This window comes from Branchiostoma floridae, chromosome 3 (assembly GCF_000003815.2).
Source record: "Branchiostoma floridae strain S238N-H82 chromosome 3, Bfl_VNyyK, whole genome shotgun sequence".
In the NCBI taxonomy this organism is placed as follows: domain Eukaryota; kingdom Metazoa; phylum Chordata; class Leptocardii; order Amphioxiformes; family Branchiostomatidae; genus Branchiostoma; species Branchiostoma floridae.
In genome coordinates this window covers 16,060,160-16,077,691 of record NC_049981.1, presented here as the reverse complement: position 1 = coordinate 16,077,691, position 17,532 = coordinate 16,060,160, and the positions used below count along the sequence as shown (strand labels likewise).

At 41.6% G+C, this 17,532-nt stretch overlaps 2 protein-coding genes across 2 annotated transcripts in view; both read right to left on the bottom strand.

Moving 5' to 3' along the window:
* Positions 1 to 291: 291 nt before the first annotated feature.
* On the bottom strand, positions 292 to 12,557 carry LOC118410798 (cytochrome P450 2U1-like). Its single transcript, XM_035812622.1, has 7 exons — positions 12,087 to 12,557; positions 7,026 to 7,411; positions 6,171 to 6,316; positions 5,630 to 5,720; positions 4,830 to 5,012; positions 2,333 to 2,474; positions 292 to 815 (listed from the first exon to the last, which is right to left on the bottom strand). Exons 1-7 carry the CDS (start codon positions 12,427 to 12,429, stop codon positions 631 to 633), a joined length of 1,476 nt encoding a protein of 491 aa, XP_035668515.1. The 5' UTR covers positions 12,430 to 12,557; the 3' UTR covers positions 292 to 630.
* A 696-nt stretch (positions 12,558 to 13,253) lies between these two features.
* Positions 13,254 to 17,532, bottom strand: part of LOC118411720 (mucin-1-like) — a 7,849-nt gene continuing 3,570 nt past the window's right edge. The window contains exons 2-7 of the mRNA XM_035814202.1: positions 17,430 to 17,482; positions 17,052 to 17,116; positions 16,217 to 16,377; positions 15,496 to 15,602; positions 14,892 to 15,077; positions 13,254 to 14,478 (exon numbers count right to left, since the gene is read on the bottom strand). Of these exons, the coding sequence (XP_035670095.1) occupies positions 14,404 to 14,478; positions 14,892 to 15,077; positions 15,496 to 15,602; positions 16,217 to 16,377; positions 17,052 to 17,116; positions 17,430 to 17,482 (647 nt within the window). The 3' untranslated portion in view covers positions 13,254 to 14,403. The remainder of the gene's footprint in view (positions 14,479 to 14,891; positions 15,078 to 15,495; positions 15,603 to 16,216; positions 16,378 to 17,051; positions 17,117 to 17,429; positions 17,483 to 17,532) is intronic.

Below are 17,532 nucleotides of genomic sequence, written 5' to 3'. Positions count from 1 at the left end.
CATGTCAAGTGATCATGTAGGCACATATAAAAGCTAAATACGCTAAATGTATCTACACGTACATTAAGTAGGCTTTATTGCTATTCTTTGATAGGTTGATCCATACAAAGGTAATACTAGTAGATAACGAAGTTTATTGCAAGTCGGGAAGTACAACCCACATCCAATAGGAATGCTCGTTAGAACTGCGTCCAGGCCCCAATTTATTGGTTGCGTTGGATCGGTTGATTTTAGCACATACGTCATTTGGGGCATTAAAAGCTGGATTTTATCATTTTTGCTCTTTTATCGTTTCACGTAGAAAAAAATTGTCTGTTTCTAAAGAAAATCCTTTAAATCATATTTGACTTTCTAAACAAGAAAGTCATATATTGGCATCACGAGACAAAGACAGCTACTACTACTGGTAATAGAATCTGTGCCTCTTTTTTAGTCTGGAATCCGTTCTACTCTTGATTCCTCTGATCGCTTCTCGGTAGAATACACGTACAGTACGGCAGGGAAGCGGCACAGGAGCGGGCGGGAGCTGGGACCAGCATGGGTACTAGGCTCCTTTTTTTTCTCAGGACAAAATTGATAAGACCACAGTCTTTAGCCACATACTGTGATAAACAAATCCAGAAAAGAACACTAAGTTCGTGGGATAGCAACTATTTCATAAGGGCAGGGGACGAGATTCAGGCCTGCTTTGGGTCTCAAACTGGGCGGAGGAGCGCCATCTGGCTTCTGGAAGCGGAACTGCTGCATGAGGCAGGAGAAGTACAGGAACATCAGCATGCGCGCCAGCTGCTCGCCGGGGTTGGACGCACACCAGCCTGAAATACAAGTAAAGTGGGCATCATAGATTACGTAAACGATTCGAATGTAATTCTTTCATAGCAAGCAAGTTGACTTGTATATAGGTAGCCAATATGGTGATCTGACACGGCAAGCTGTATAGATTTCTGGGAACATTCGTCGAAATAAAAGTCAGATTAAATCAAATAATAATAAATAATATGCGGCACAATTTTTTAGTTGTGGGGGCGAAAATTTCTCATATCACTCGAGTGCCGAAGGCCCGAGGCGTCGCGCCTCCGGCGCGACCCTTCTAGGGGGGTCCGGGGGCATGCCACCCCGGAAAAATTTCAAATCTAAACCCTCTGAAACGCTATTTCCTGTATTTTGAGGGGCAAATTTTGCTGCCAGACTAAGCTAACTTCAGTGACATTTCTATCAAAAATACACATAGTTTTAGCTTTAGTTATTGAGGGCGACACCCCCAACATATTTTCACCATCTCGAGCGGCGAAGGTACGAGCCGTTGCAAGGTAGGTTCTGGAAGTTTTTGAAATCTAGACCCTCTGAAGCGCCATTTCCTGTATTTTGAGGGACAAATTTTGCAGACAGACTAAGCTGAATTTATATTATATTAATTAAACTTCTAGTAGAGAAAACGATTTTTGAGGGCGACGACCCACGCACCAACATATTTTGCACTACGTCGTCGGGAACCCCGAAGACGCAAGCCGCCGCAAGGGAGTTTTGGAGAAATATTTAAATCAGGACACTTTGAATGCCATTTCCTGCATTTGAGGGGAACATTTTGCTTGTAAACAAAGTTTGATAATGAACTTTCTACTAGAAAAAGGTCGTGGGGGACGACGCTCCGGTAGCATTTTCCCACCATGTCCAGTGCCGAAGGCGCGAATCCTCACAAGGGAGGTCCTTTGAAATTTTGAAATCTGGACCCTCTGAAACGTCATTTCCTGCATTTTAGGGCCAAATTTTGCCAGTAGACTAGCGAGATTTGCTGGAATTTCCATTAGTGAAAATATACACAAGGGTTTCAGCTTGATTTTGAGTGTTGCAGCTTATTCTATCGTGGGGGCGACGCCCCCACGACCTATTTTTTGTGGGGGCGGCCGCCCCCACTGCCCCCATGGTGCCGCCGCCACTTTAAGTGAAGTGGGTTTATTTCAATACAACCATTGTTTGCTTCCGTGTGCAAATACTTTTTCCCGTGTGCCTGTTTGGTATGTTCTTGTGTGTCCGTGGTCATTTAGCCACACAGATGTGACAGAAAGTATCAGACATGCCAGGTCACGGGGTCAATGGGAAGCTACTTCACGCGAGGCGGAATTGTTTTTAGACTGCTGTGTGTTTGTACTTTCACGTTTACATATTCTCCATTATATAATACTAATAGTCATATTCACCGACGAGAAACAGAAGGTAATCAATGGACATACTTTAATTTTAATCAATACAGAAATTCATAATAGATTAGCTATGATTTAACAACACGTACAAGAAAAGATCTTGTTCACGATATGTTAGAATGAAATATTACCAGAAGAGAACGGTAAGAAGACCCCTTCCTTCATCAGGCGCCCGTCGCTGTCCAGGAAACCAGCCGGGTCGAACTCCAGCGGGTTCTTCCATACTTCCGGGTTGGTGCTGACCGAGCACACGTTGGGAATGATAACTGTTCCCTGTGGTGATCAATGAGCACATGTAATGTCAATTAGAATCTGACTGGTATAACTAATGAAGTACAACTAAACAAGAAACTCGAAATATATCACCTGTATACATATTCCCAAGACGTTATCAGAATCATACAATATACGAATTGTGAATAGAAAACAACAGTAGGCTAGCTTTTAAAACACTGAAGGCTGTTGAGGTGTACTTATTACGTATGTATAAACCCTGAAACTGCCAAGCCCTGATATAGCCGGCATACAGATATATGCCCTGTGTGCCGCGCCCGGTTATAACCGGGATAGGGTTTCCCTGAAGTAACATAACGTTATGTCAATTATTGCCGACTCATCGAGAGTTGGACATTAGGCCATGTTGATTTGATTATATGGATGACATCCGCGCTCGCACCAATTTTCGGCCATTTCCAAAAAAAAAAAAGTTTTGGACCACACAGTAAATTGTGAAAAGCAGCTGTAAAATGAACAGAAATATTCCGTAGATTGAAAAAAAAGTATCAGAAAATCGATAACTGATGCCATAGAATGCCAAAATAAATCTCAAAAGTCAAAGAATAAGATGTGAAAGGACAGAAAGAAAGAAAAAAAGGATTTTTGGTAGGGGTTTGTACATGTACCAGTAAATTCAGGATAGGTCCCGTTCAGGTCCAGAGGATCATTTCCAGGTGGACGTGAACCTGGACCTGATTGTCTGTGGAAACTTGAGAACTGATAATACTCAAAACAATGGTAATTGGTCAATTTTGCTACAAAGGAATCTCTACAAAGGATCATTGGACTACCACTGGCATTTTAAAATCCCATCTTCATGTAATAAAGGCTAACTGTCTCTGTACCTTTGCCTGTAGAAACTTGACTGTAGAAACTTGACTATAACCTCTACTCACTTCGCTTTTGTTGTCTTTTTGGCCCGGTAAGACCCCAAACACCCGCCGACATAGTGTGTCCATTTTGCAATTGGCAAACCCCGTTCGTCTGATTTTTTTTCAGGTCTGTTTATTTCAGATTGGTCCAAGAAGAAAAAAAATGTTTTGCACCCGTATGATGTACTGGTCGCAACATCTAACTGTTGGTATACCATACTATGTGTTTGTAGTCCTATGTTCAACCTTCCTGGCCACTTTGATTACATACTGAAGCCAACTTTTTTTTTGGGCCAAACTTTTTTTTATTCGCTCGCTCGCATCAATTTTGGAGTTCCCGGAGGATGTCATCCATATAATCAAATCAACATGGCCTTAGGCCATGTTGATTTAAGGCCATGTTGATTTGATTATATGGATGACATCCGCGCTCGCACCAATTTTCGGCCGTTTCCAAAAAAAAAAAAAAGTTTTCGACCACACAACAAATTGTGCAAAGCAGCTGTAAAATGAGCACAAATATTCCCTAGATTGAAAAAAAGTATCAGAAAACAGATAACTAATCATAGTCTAATCTTGATCTTCTTGAATAACAAGGAATGCCAAAATAAATCTAAAGTCAAAGAATAAGATGTGAAAGGACAGAAAGAAAAAAATCTACTGTTGGTAGGGGGAGGTACCAGTACAGAAAATTCAGGTCCCGTTCAGGTCCAGAGAATCATTTCAGGTCCGGATATGTCGAAACTTGAGAATTGGCAATACTCAAAACAATGGTAATTGGTCAGTTTTGCTACAAAGGAATCTTTCTGGTGGATTATTGGGCTCCCACTGGCATTCAAAAATCCCATCTCCATATAATAAGGTAAAAACTTGGTACAATTGACTATAAACTCTACTTGACTTCCTCTTGTTGGCCCCTGGTAAGACCCCAAATGCCTGCCGACATAGTGTGTCCATTTTGTAATTGGCGAAACCTGTTCCTCTGATTTTTTTCCAGGTCTGTTTTTTTCGGATTGGTCCAAGAAGAAAAAAAATGTCTTGCACCTGTATAATGTACTGGTCCCTACACCTAACTGTTGGTATACCATACTATGTGTGTTTAGTCCTATGTTCAACCTTCCTGGCCACTTTGATTTCATACTGGAGGCAACTTTTTTTTTTTTTGCTAAACTTTTTTTTTATTCGCTCGCTCGCATCAGTTTTGGAGTTCCCAGAGGATGTCATCCATATAATCAAATCAACATGGCCTTACCGGAAGAAAAAGCGTGTGGCGCGAAACCCGAAGTTAGGGGGTCAGCCATGTTCGAGGGTTTCTTTTCAGCGGTCAAAGCCTGACATTGAGAGCATTTTGTTGGGCTGAAACTCTGGCAGTTTAAGGGTTTAAGAGTTTATAAATTCGTTTAAACAACAGTACATGTATGTTCCGCCTTTCAATACAATGATGCTTCAGAATGTAGGTACTTTTTCACGTATCCCCTACCTTTGGAATGTTAAATCCGGAGAGCTCCGTGTCCTGTTGGGTGACGTGAGTGAGAGACAAGGGCCCGGTTAGCCGCAGGCGGCTCACTTCCATCATGGTGGCTTCCGTATATGGAAGGTTAGACCTGTCAATCAAAGAGGGGAGGCGGTCCTTGCCGACCACACGGTCAATCTCATCCTGTACCTGAATGATAAAACAAAACACTATCTTCACTAAATAGGTTACATGGGAAGACAATGCTACAGATAATTCGTTTAACTGCTCGTGTTATAAGCATTTTCATGGTTCTAACTGCACATACGCAGCGAGATGCACCGTGGGTATTATGTCAAAGTTGAAGGCTCCGATATAAACTTATAAATAGTTCCTGTCACCAGCATACTTGATAACTTTACATGACGGACATATTTATGTCTCAGGGGCTTTCACCTCCGACATATTTACCCTAAAAGTGTCAACATCCCACTGTACATGCGAAGTTTTGAATATTAAACGAAGATGCTTAGAGACAGGGACGGTGGACGATACAGACTTCGTCCCAAATGATGTTTCCGAAAGGTCACATTCTAGAGGTCAATTGGTCAATGTACCCGAGGAAAGAGGAAGCGGATTCTTTGCAATGAAAGAAAGTTTGAATTTGAATTATGTTTACACTATTGACTCAAAGGAAAATTCCTTTTTTTGTTTCCCGTTCGATTCTTATGACGTTATGGAGCAGTTGGCCGCATGCAAGTGCAACGTACTATAAAGTGGTCTACTAGGCTGTAAAACGTGCAACTTCAAAATAAATGTACGCGAACCTTTTCCTGAACTTCCGGATACACCGTCATGTAGAGGATAGCCCACTGTAGAGCGGCGGCGGCGGTACTCGTACCTGCCACGAATATGTCCCTGGTAAAGAGAGTATAGCGTAAATTTGGGGTGATGTAATAAACCAATAGACAAAGACCGCATCGCGTGCTGGCAGAAGTAGAGCACTTTGGACAGTACAATAACCATGACAACTTGGCTTGTGTCCGGTCCGGTCTATGTTGTCATGGTGATGACATTTGCTCATTTAGCTACCCAAAGTGCCCTGCGTCTACGAGCATGCAATGGGACTCGTGAAAAGGTCTATTCAAATTCTATTCATTAATAAACTTCAGCCATTTCTGCTTCGTAACAATATAAGGCATTAAACATATTTGTTCAAAGAGAAAAGTTCAAGTCCATTTCTATAGCCCTTTGGCAAGCACTGCAAAACCGTTAATGGTCTAGTTCACCTCCTTTCACAGCTAACCTCTAAGCAGAGAGAGAAATGTGTACCATCTTATACAGAAAAAAAAAACATTAGCCAAATACCGAATCGCTTCCATGAGTAAATCATCGGTAAACTTGATCCCATCATTTGCATCTCGAACTTTTGACAGATAGACGTCCGTAAAGTCCCTCAGTTTCTCCGGGTCGAACTTTTCTCTGTGCTCAGCCACCGTCTTCTTCATGAATACCTGCAGGTTCCGTCAATAAGGTCATCAGGTTGGTAAGTCACTGGATAACAAGATCCTTTATAAACAATCAATACATAAGATCACAACCGAAGATTCGGTGACCGTCTGTCACCTTCCTCGGGGCATTTTTTTACCGGTACTATTCCACAATGTAGCTAGGTGTCGCTGTTAAGAATGTGGTGCTAAGCGCATTGTCAGCTAATAGAGCTAGGTGTCGCTGTTAAAAATGCGGTGCTAAGCGCAATATCAGCACTCACTCGGTCACCGAAACTTCGGATGATTGCATGTCTTGATTGTTTATAGATAATCTTGTTGTGTAACGATAGTAAAACAACTAAGCACTAGGCCTCTATACTGGAAACTTTCTACCAATCAAAGACGTTCACTGTTACCATATCTCCTTAACATTGTAACTTATTAAAGCTTGGCACACTTCCAAAACCCCACACTTTCACAACCATAAGTATTTACATATTGTTCACTCTTCTGCTGACTATACGGAGAGATTTTCGTGATCAGTCATACACCTTCCTGTCTTGTTCATGTTTAAATTTCCCTTATCCATCTTGAACCTATATGTATGTTGGATTGTATTTTTATCAAAAGCAGAGCGGTTCAATACGCACTTTTTGCCCGATTCTCAATAAGTATAATATGTAAATAAAATAAGATGAAATGCAATAGAAATAGAATAGAATAGAATAAACACCTGCACCACTTCGCTATTCTCAAAACACTCCTTATGCCCACCGATTGGAAGGTGCCTTAGAAAGGGAAAGTAGTTGCCGAGAGGAATCTTCGAGGCTGCGTCGGTGTTCCTCTTGAAAAGTTCTAGAAAGCCGCAGAATTCCTGATGATCGTAAGGAAACGTGACGTCAAAGATGACGGAGCAAATCGTGTTGGCAACGCTCTTGAGGAGAAGTCTTTCTGGGTCAAAGGGCGCGCTTTGCATGCTGGTTACATGATCGAACAGGCCTTGTATTTCGACAGTGATTTTTCTTTCCAAGCTGACGGTCTGACCGAGGGTGAAACTACGAACGATGTAGGAGCTGAGCCGTTGCTGAGCTCTCCAATGGGAGGGCCGTGGTGTGGAATCTGAAATATACGAAATGAAATAAGATTCACAGAAGGATTTTTTTCTTTATACAAAACAGTACATATACCATCATACTTGATGAAATTGCAGTTTCACAAGGCCTATCAAAGACGAATAGAGCTCTGGCGGAACGCGACGCTTTTTCATAATAAAAGTTGAAATGCTTTCCGAGATTTTGACTGCACATATGGGTTTTCGAGGTAACCTCGTTAATGCGAATATTTTCTGCTCGCCTAAAGCCATCGAAACCGCTCCATTTTCTACCGACCGCAAAATTAACCCCCAAAAATTTATATTTATTAAGCATCTTATAGTATTCTAGATATGGTGTAATTGTTTGATACAATTCAGTTGATCTGTTCATTTGGTCTAAAGATGTAATAAGGCCTGCTATGGCTAATTGTTTTAGCCACTAAAAGTAATAGATACAATGAAAACAACATGAACAATCTTTGAAATAGTTTTGTGTGAATGCTAATTTATTACCTGCATGTATGCAGGTATGGTTTTGATGCTGGTGGGAACTTTTCGGTAGCCGGGGATGTAGGGCGCTGTATCTCGTGAACGGATGGTGCGAGCACGACGATTTTTGGTACGTGGGTTGGGGGTGGTAGCCTAACACTCAGGTTTGATTTTGGGCCTCCTGGCGTTTGAACTTGACATTGCAGGTGGCATTTTTGGTGTTTTGGGGGCACTTTTGGCGCTGTGTGTCCGGAACGATACGCGCGATTGCGACGATTTTTGGTGCATGGGTGGGGGGTTGTTGCCTGTTGCCTAGGATTGACTTTGGGCCTTGTCGCGTTTGAACTTGACCCGGCAGGTCGAATTTTGTGTCCGGGAGGGGTGTTTCCGGAGTTATATCTTCTGAACGGCTGGTGCTGGCGCGATGATATTTGGCACATGTGTCGGCGGTGGCTGAATAATGCTCAATTTTGATTTTGGCGCCCTTGGTGCTTGAACTTGACATTTTAGGTTACCTTTTGTGCGGGCACGGGGCGTGCGCTGTATCTCCGGAACGCAAGGTGCCATTGTGTTGCCATTTGGTACGTGAGTTGTTTGTGGTGTCCTGGTGGTCAGGTTTGATTTTGAGCCTCCTAGTGCTTGAACTTGATACTGTATAGGTTGACCCTGTTTTAGTGTGGTTGGGGCATCCTCCCAATATCTGCTTGATTTTAAAAACAGATTATGGTTGGGTGTAGAACCATCATCTGGCCTGGGCTACCTTCAATGTATCAGGTTACTTAGTGGCACTGACAGTTTGCCAGATGACGGGAGTGTGCCAGATTATATATCTGTTGGTCAGGTATAATTGGAGTTTGCTTATTACTCTTTGTGGTGTTTCTAGAGCTGTATAGTACTGAGTTTAAAGTTCTGGTACAAGTTCCTTTACCCTGTTGGCAATCATGGTTGAACTTGAACTTAAACAGAAGAAGATGCAATTTTCTAATGTGGAGGAGAACTGTATAGAGAGTGGGCATAAGAGAAAGGTATGTGTATGATTTGTCCTGTGTTTCTTTTTGTTTCTTTGGTAATGCCATTTCCATACTGTATACAGGTAATTTGCTGTTTTGGGCTAGTCATATTCGCTTGGTTTTTGGGCCTGCTTAATCTATGGTACAGGCAGGGTTAAGTGGTGGAGGCTTAGCTTTGTTCTGTTTTAAATTCAGTATCGTTTGTTGCATTTTGTCGCGGCAAATATATGATGAAATTCCCCTTCTAAGCAACTGCTCATTGGTTTGCGGGGATGTTTGCTGGGTGTTTGCTCTGACTACAACAGCTTCTGAACTTTTCAAAGCTTCCATTGCCAGCAGCTTGCCATCTATAAATGGGATTGACAAGGACATTTTTCATAGTAAATTATGCTGTTAAATTTGGCTTAGATACTACAGGAGATTTAGGTTTGGGTTGGATGGATTGAATGAAAATATCATACCACCCTGGGGACTAACTGTTGCTGCTGCATGGGGGCTACCACTATTCATATTGTCTAATGTCTATGGAACTACAGATAAAAGTATCATTGGTCAAATTATGCAAGTAACATTCCGATGTCAAGTGAATAACACCCCAGAAATAAATCTTTAATGAATATCATTGGAAGAACACAAACCAAGGAGACTTAGCAGCTGCATTAGGTCAGTACATTGAAATAGGAAGATATTTATATCATGTGACAGAGTAACTACATGTGCATGGGCCATCTGAGACAAAAAAGGTAGCGTCTCAACAACTTCAAAGTACTGTGGTTGGTTACATACTTAAGAAATCCAAAATAAGTAATGTTCATCCATGTCCAAACTTACAAATTCAGAAAATGGAATTTCAGAGTCAGACTTTTGCATGGTGCACAACCAACACGGTAAAAAGCTCATTTTTCCAACCACGTACCACAGACAAAAAGGCAAAAATACACAATAGGTCTACAGAAACCCAATACATTTCATGCAGGCCTGAGGTCTACGAACTCTTGTTTTAATTTGTTTTTTATGATCATTTCTTGTAATGATATGTTACTAAGTACCCCCCCCCCCCCTCCCCTATGCCACGGGAATCCCCAGTATGTGGCATGCAAATCCTGGATAAATAAATGAACTGAAATTGAAACTGAAATAGTTTTCTCCAACGTGTGTCACTGAACAGTTTACTTGCCATCAACTATGAAATCTTAGATGCTTCAAGTAGATTTGCTTCACACGAAACGATGTTAGCTGACTCAATATTTGCAAATTCGACGGACAAAATGCACTGCACAAATGTACCATGTACCGACGTTTCGCAATCACTTCAACGTAATCACGACGCATGAGTAAAATGAACGGTCCCTGTTTTGGCTTCGGATATTCTTGCAGGGCTAAGGATGGCTAACATTTGTCAGTGATATATGACGTATCAGCTGATGAACTCTGACTATCGAGTAGAACCATTTACGTGACTTTATGATCTTTACTGACCCGTACTTCCGCATGGATACCGACTGAGACCCCAGAGTCTTCAAATGACAGCATTTTTGTTTGTTATCTTGCAATTATCAAGCAGAATTTCTTACAAAAACAGCTGAAATCGTTATAATATTTCAGTATGGCCAAAACAATGGCATTCGTGAGCGAAATTGGATGTTATAAAGGCAGCATTCAATTTCATGTTTGCGTTTTCTGGTCCCATTTCATTGAAATATGTCTAGTTTCTCTTTTCTTTGTTTGCTTAACAACTCAGACCTGACAGCATGTCTTAATCACTAAACGTTTCGAAACAAAAGATAACCGGAACATTTGAACCAAGCAAAAAGTCGCCTGAAAGATGGGGGTGAAACTTTTTAACCTAATTTGCAAGGGATCACTGGAATCAAATAGACCATTTGAAGATAACATCTAATTCCGGAAGCTTCATTTTGGTCTGGGGATCTCTAATTACTGTTGACAGACGACATATTGGCGATTGGACTGTACCACATTAAAAGTAGAGGGAGCTACTATTTTCATGTTCTGCTCGTCTACGAAAACGTTAACGTAGCATTTGTGCATGCAAATAAAGCCATATATGTTGATTTGCATGATGATTGCAGTAAAATCTATAATGAAAGATAGTTCATTCAACCAGTCACTCTAAACGTTTTAGAAATGGTACAGTCTTAATGTGGACGGCTGGGCTTCCTGCTATCCCAATATGGGGAGGTATTTTTCTCGGGGTCGGTTTAGGTCACTAGACAGTATCAACGTTGTCATTGTATCAGATCCAGTATCAGATCGTAAGTCTGGGCGCTCGGGTTACTATGTGGGGAAAAGGCAGTCACTGCTTTATCTATTAAAGACTTTGGATTCATTCGTCAGGCATGCTATTTATCAACTAGAATAGCTTACATGACACTATCATCGTGTCCTGAATGTCGATTGCAAAGTGAGTACAGAATAGATGCTAACGTTTTTATGAGTTTCTCAGCGGTCAAAGTCATGTTTATACAGCAGCACAGCTAGTCACAACAGTCACTCGTGATTTCTTAGGGTTTGAAATATTGTTGGATGTTGAACTTGCTGTCTCCTATAGCTGCAACCAATTACCAACTTTCAGCCACATCATTGCCCTATAACGTTACATATAGTCTGTGAATTACTTGTTCTAGATAGTATTTTCATGTGTGTGTTGTGAGTGTAGAGCAAGAGCCTTTAGACATTGAATGTTGACGATGATACGATCACAACTAAAGATATTTGTCCTCTATTGAAAAGGACACAGTGTTTTTATGAAATCTAAGTCATGCAAGGCAGTGTTCGAAGTCGTAGACCTCGAGTGACGTCACAAAGGTAGTGTGCATAAGTTTTCATAAGCAAATATTTGTTCAGTTTCCAAGCGAAGCAGACAAAACAATATGAGGAAAAAACAACATTTGACTCGTACATTATTCAGTTCATAATTCAGAAATACAAATAAGCATCTATTTGTACATATCCCCCTTTTCATTTCTGTGCAACAATTGTTTATTTTCCAGTTCGTCAAAGCTATTCATAACTGACAAGGAAACTTAAATAACGTCCTACGGCATTTGGCGACGAAATGCATAAGCTGTCGTGCTGCTATCAATTTGTGGACATAAAATAGGTGAATGAAAAACTGCATAGGAGGCAAAGCTAAGTTCACTCCATGTACTAATACAAGATGAAAAAAAAAAAGCTTACTTACCACCGCTTATTCCTCCCGAGGCCAACTTCGGTAGAAAATAGCTCGGTCTGTGCGAAAAACAGCCAGCCTTGTCTAAGAACGCCTCTCGCATGGTCTCGTACCCATTCAACACAACAACCAGTCGTGTACCGAGCCAGAAACTACAGATGTTCCCGTATGTCCTCCCCATCGCGCTGAACGTCTCGTGCGGCGTGTCGCCGAGAGATACCAGGCTACCGATCACGGGGAAGGCCACGGGCCCGGGCGGCGTCCCTCGCCGACGGAAATAGTACCACACCGCCCAGGCATCCACCAGAACGATAAAGACCACAGCGAGGACGGTGGTGACATTTAAGTCAATCATTGTACTTCGTTCCTTATTCTTCTTGTTATTACAAATAAAGCGGCTACACAAACTAAAAGGGCTGCAGCGGGGGTATAAATGCGTTATCTCCAAAGCTTTCTGAATTAGGGGCTTGGTCTGGGCGTTTTTTAATCTGGTCGTCAGCACAGCAGAGTCCATTTAATGAATAGGGTACATGTTTTGTTTTTAGTGCTTCAAAACAGAAAGCAGTTATTCTGTGACAGACATTTATTATTTTGTACATATCCTTTCAAATAGATTACTTTGGATATTCACGGTTACGACAGATTGTTAGCCTAGTTTGAAAGTTTCCTCACTAAGTTGTCCCCCTGCCATTACGATGATTTGATCCAAATAGAAATTGTGACAGACGAGCGGGAGTGTTGTCCCGGAACACTCATGCACATACCGCGCGTGCGTGGAATGACAGCCGCACTTGTTACATGTCGTTTGTTTACACGTATCGTCTGAGGGAAAGCTCGTTACTGTTTCCCCTCCTCCTCTAGAACTATAAATACAGGTCGTCCTCAGGGCGCTAAGGCCAAGTAAGTTGGGCAAATGTTTTTCGTGGAGCCGAGAGTCGGTCGGCTCTAGCAACAGCCTTGTTCCAGATGCAGGTTACTAGTAGTCGTTTTGACAAACAAATGCACAAAGCCAGAAAAACTTCGGTTTTATTGATGAAGATATTAACAGACAATGCTAACTCAAAAAGATTTAAAGCTTTGTTTATCACTGTGATGCAATGGTCTACAGTCTAAATCATAATTTTTGCTATCTTAAAACAAATACATAAATATATGTATGTAGAATAAATCATTCTCGGGGCTTCATTGTTCATGCGGAAAATGACTAATGATAAATAAACAAATATCTAAAAGCAGTGGTTCCACGTGTTAGCTTCTTACCCACTGTTACTGAACAAGTTCATAAAGCAGCTCAAATGTCACACATTTTCCTTTGAGACGATGCTTGAACAAATATGTTGATAAGTATGACGTATCTGTAAGGACCTTCATAGACATGGCAGGCATGATCAGCCTCTATAACTGGACAAGGTTTTGTATTTACAACCAGGATCTATGTGCAATCATTAGCCGACGTCTCAGTGACTTTCTATCACCTCCCTGACTGGTTCTATTGCACACTGCATCTAGGTGTCGCTGCTAGCAGTGCAGTCTCAAACGGTCGCAGCGCCACCTAGCTGCAGCGTGGAATAGTACCAGCCAGAATTGCCATGAGAAATGTGACAGACAGTCACCGAGACGTCGGCTAATGATTGTACAATGATCCTGGTTGTAAAATAAAGAACTTGTTAGCCAGTGAGTTCCAACCCAGTGAAATTAATTCACGGAGCACCTGGAGCTTTCTCCCGGACAAGGTGGTCAATTTATCGGTGACTACTGCCTCAAGTCCTGTAAGACACACGTCCTTAGCTACTTTATTTACACTATAGCTAAAAGTCGCAAGAAACTTAAGACTTGGCATCTAAGATAAATCTGTGAGCGATTCATTATCTGGTCATTGCCCATCTCTAACATTGAATGGCTATTGCTCAATATAGCATGTTATTGATAAAAAAAGTTGTATATTACTTAGTATATCAAAATGATATCAATGCCACAAACAATATGATAATGAAATTTTTTGTATAAGTATGGTCTCAAAACGCTTGAGTATAATTGTCTGTCTGTCTGTCTGTCTGCATCGACATTTTAATCATCTTGTTGTCGCAATACTTCATGACCTATTGTCATAAAACAGATCACTTGTTTTTAGTCACCTGTGCCTCCTTCTACATGTAAATGTGCTTCAGATCTAATTAATCCTAATTGAATATGTAATTGATAACTGATTGTAATGTCCTGTCGTAATTCAGCCGGTTGGTTGGTTTGTCTGGGACAATCTGTATTTCGAAATAAACCAGTCACCATTGTTTCTTAGTAGCACTTTTTAGGAACGTGCTTCTTCCTTGTTTTACTCCTCGATGGTAATGCTGGTATCCTTGACACTGTGGCTATCGACTTGGCTTTTATCTTTGTCGAGTTCATCCTGGCGAGGAAAAAGAAAAAATAGATTCAGACAAAGACTTGGATGTATATATAATCAAAGTATCACATATGTCAGTCAATACCTCTATTTTCAGCAGAGTTGCATAGTCATTGGTGAACTCGCATTTTGGCGAGGACTCAGGGACAGAGCCGATTGCACAGTAGTATCCGTTGACATTGATATATTCATACCTACAAGTATTCAATGCTGTAAAATTTGTTCGCGTTGGTTTTATTTTTGTGTCATTTCCACCGCGAATATACTATTCCCTTGTATTAATATACTATTCACTTGTATCAGTGCTACTATACTTTTTTCAACCGCGAACGTTAAACGCCACAAAGCGAAATTGAGTTCCCGAGAAACGACTTGCAACTGATTGTGTCATTACAAAATGAACCGTGTGCACTTACCAAAGAGGGCATCTCATTCGTGATAACATTCTCGTCCGGGGATTTCCCTACTGTCTCCATCTCGATGGACACGTCGTTGTAAGCCATCGGTAACACGACTTTAGCTCGCGGGATGTGATATTTGGCACTCCGTGCTCGATACTTGCTGATGTCTAGTTTGCCATGATTGTGCCTCCACCTCCGTATCTTTTGTTAAAAGCCAAATTGGGTTATTTCAACAAGTTCTTGCGATTTTGAGTTGAAACGTTCTTGTATAATAAAACTTTACATGTAGCTTAGTCTTTTCAAAGCGTAACCAGAGACCAAAATGGTACTGTAAATACAGAAATGTTCGCGGTGGTTTTATGTTCCCGGTTTTCGCGTTGTCAATTTACCCCCACGAACAGTCCTTTTCCCGATACCGCAAAATTAAATCCCCGCGAACTTGAAATGCATTTACAGTACTTAAGTGATGAACTCATTCCTATAAAGTTATGAAAGTCAGTACGTCTTTACGTGTGTGTGCGTGCGTGTGCGTGTGGGTGTGTTTGTGTGTGGGGGTGCATGTGTGTATGTTGTATTAGAGTATGTGTGATGTCGTTGTACTATTATGTCTTTGTCTCACCAAAAAGACAGCGCCCGCAGTCCCTATGGTGAGGATGACGCCGATACAGATGAGAGCGATCCCCCACTCTGGGAATGTGTCACCCGGTGGCACGCCCGCCTGGTACTCTACATAAACACAGCATCAAGCATAGATTATAAAAGAAGATGTAAGTGTCGTATAACGACAAATATATGGGTCTTCCCCCCTCCCCCAACCAAGAAAAGAAACTTCCTGGGGTGCGACTGCAGGTCTTAGGGGGGCTTGAGATAATCAAGACAGTGATGTTGGCTTAGGGTGTTGAAGTGTTAGGACTTGAGGTGTTCTGCACATTGGGGTGTCATGACCCCCTCCCCTTTTTGGAGAACAGTCCCCAAAAAAATAAACAGACTTGGATGGGATGGCGAAGTGCAGGTCCAGCACTTTTTTCATGGAAAACAAAGACACACTGAGAAGTTTGAGCAAACATTCCGAGATGAAGATGATGGTTCATGAATAAAACGGTTTGTCCGAAAAATGATAATAATGTTTGCATATTTTGCGGCTATTTTGAAAAGTGCTCCTGCGAGGACAATGTCTCACGAGAACATACCTGATCTTACAGTTCTAAAACTAATGTCAGGGTAGTGGTCATAGAGGCTAATGGGATTTCGACATGCTTAACAATGGTGCCTATACACAATAACACATATTATACATATACACTACGAGGACAAAAAGTGGCCTGAGTTATGTGTTTTACCAGTAACCTGCACGGATTCCTGGTCCACCACAAGGCCTGGGAGGAATTCGCCACTCGTCTCATTGAGTGCCACAAGGAAGGTTTCTCGGACCTCCTCTGAGGTCACTTCGGTTGCCGTGTCCGCCAGCAAGACCTCGTAGTCGACCACAACACTCCCCTTTCTGTGTGGTTAAGAAATACGAACGGTCACTTGATAGAACGTAAAAGCAATGTTTTAATGATACCGGTCCTTGGATGACATCTATGCAAAGGAGAAGACGTGATGTGTGGTGTTCTGTTGCAGATTACATTTAATAGAAATCGTAAAGTGACGTTAACTGTGCATTTCACCACCATTGTATTGTTTAATTGTTAATGACAATTCGCTGTCATATGTGAGGTTTTGAAAAAAATGAAGTCAAAGAAATTTTAGACCGTGAAAAATTAAGAGCCTTTTGTTATGCCTCGGCTTACTTAGTTGATTGTTCACCATTATTAAAGACAATGTTTTATTTATCTTAATTAACTTCAATGACAAAGTCGAAACCTGTAGGAAGGTAGGAAAGTAAAGGTAAAAGTACAAGCTGGTCCCAAAGCCTTTCGGAGGCCGCATGCGCGCAGGGCAGTGGGTTCTCCACGGTGTCTAGGACAAGTTATCGGAAGGTGGAGCCCATTGCGCAGTAAAGAGAAATCATGTAAGGTACATCGTCGAAAGAAAATAAACGTCTAGCCAAGAACACCAGAAAACAGAGCCATGAACTCTTTAGCTCATGTGCGCTGACCCCGTCTTTCGGCCAATCGACGCCTCGAAATTGGAATGTGTCAGAACGTCATGCAACCTAACATTGAAACGTACCTAAAGCCAGTTATCCGCACTTCCAGCAACAGAGCGCCGAACTCCTCTCGGAAAACGGACTCAAGCTACACATTGGGAACGCAAAGAGAAGAAAAACTGGTCATGAAGCAGAAAGGTTTCGTGATATATACTTCAGTCTGTACTGACTCAGAATTACATAGACTTTTTAGCCAAGACCTGGACAGATTTCGACACCAGTCATCAACTGGACACAGCATCGTGTATACAGCACGTAAAGAAATTCTAACACGCACTACCCATTAGAGGCTTCGACTGCTCAGCGACCAATGATCGATTAACGAACTGCATAGTAAAGGCAGGTTCTGTGTGTTTCTTTGTCTTTAAATCATCATTTTTCATCTTGCACCATATTCAAACTACGTTGTTGTAAGGTCGCTCAGCTAGCTCTATCAGTTCAGGGTATATGGGTCCTGAGAAAGGGGACAACTTAGTTTTTACCTTTGTTTGAATATTGGTTTCG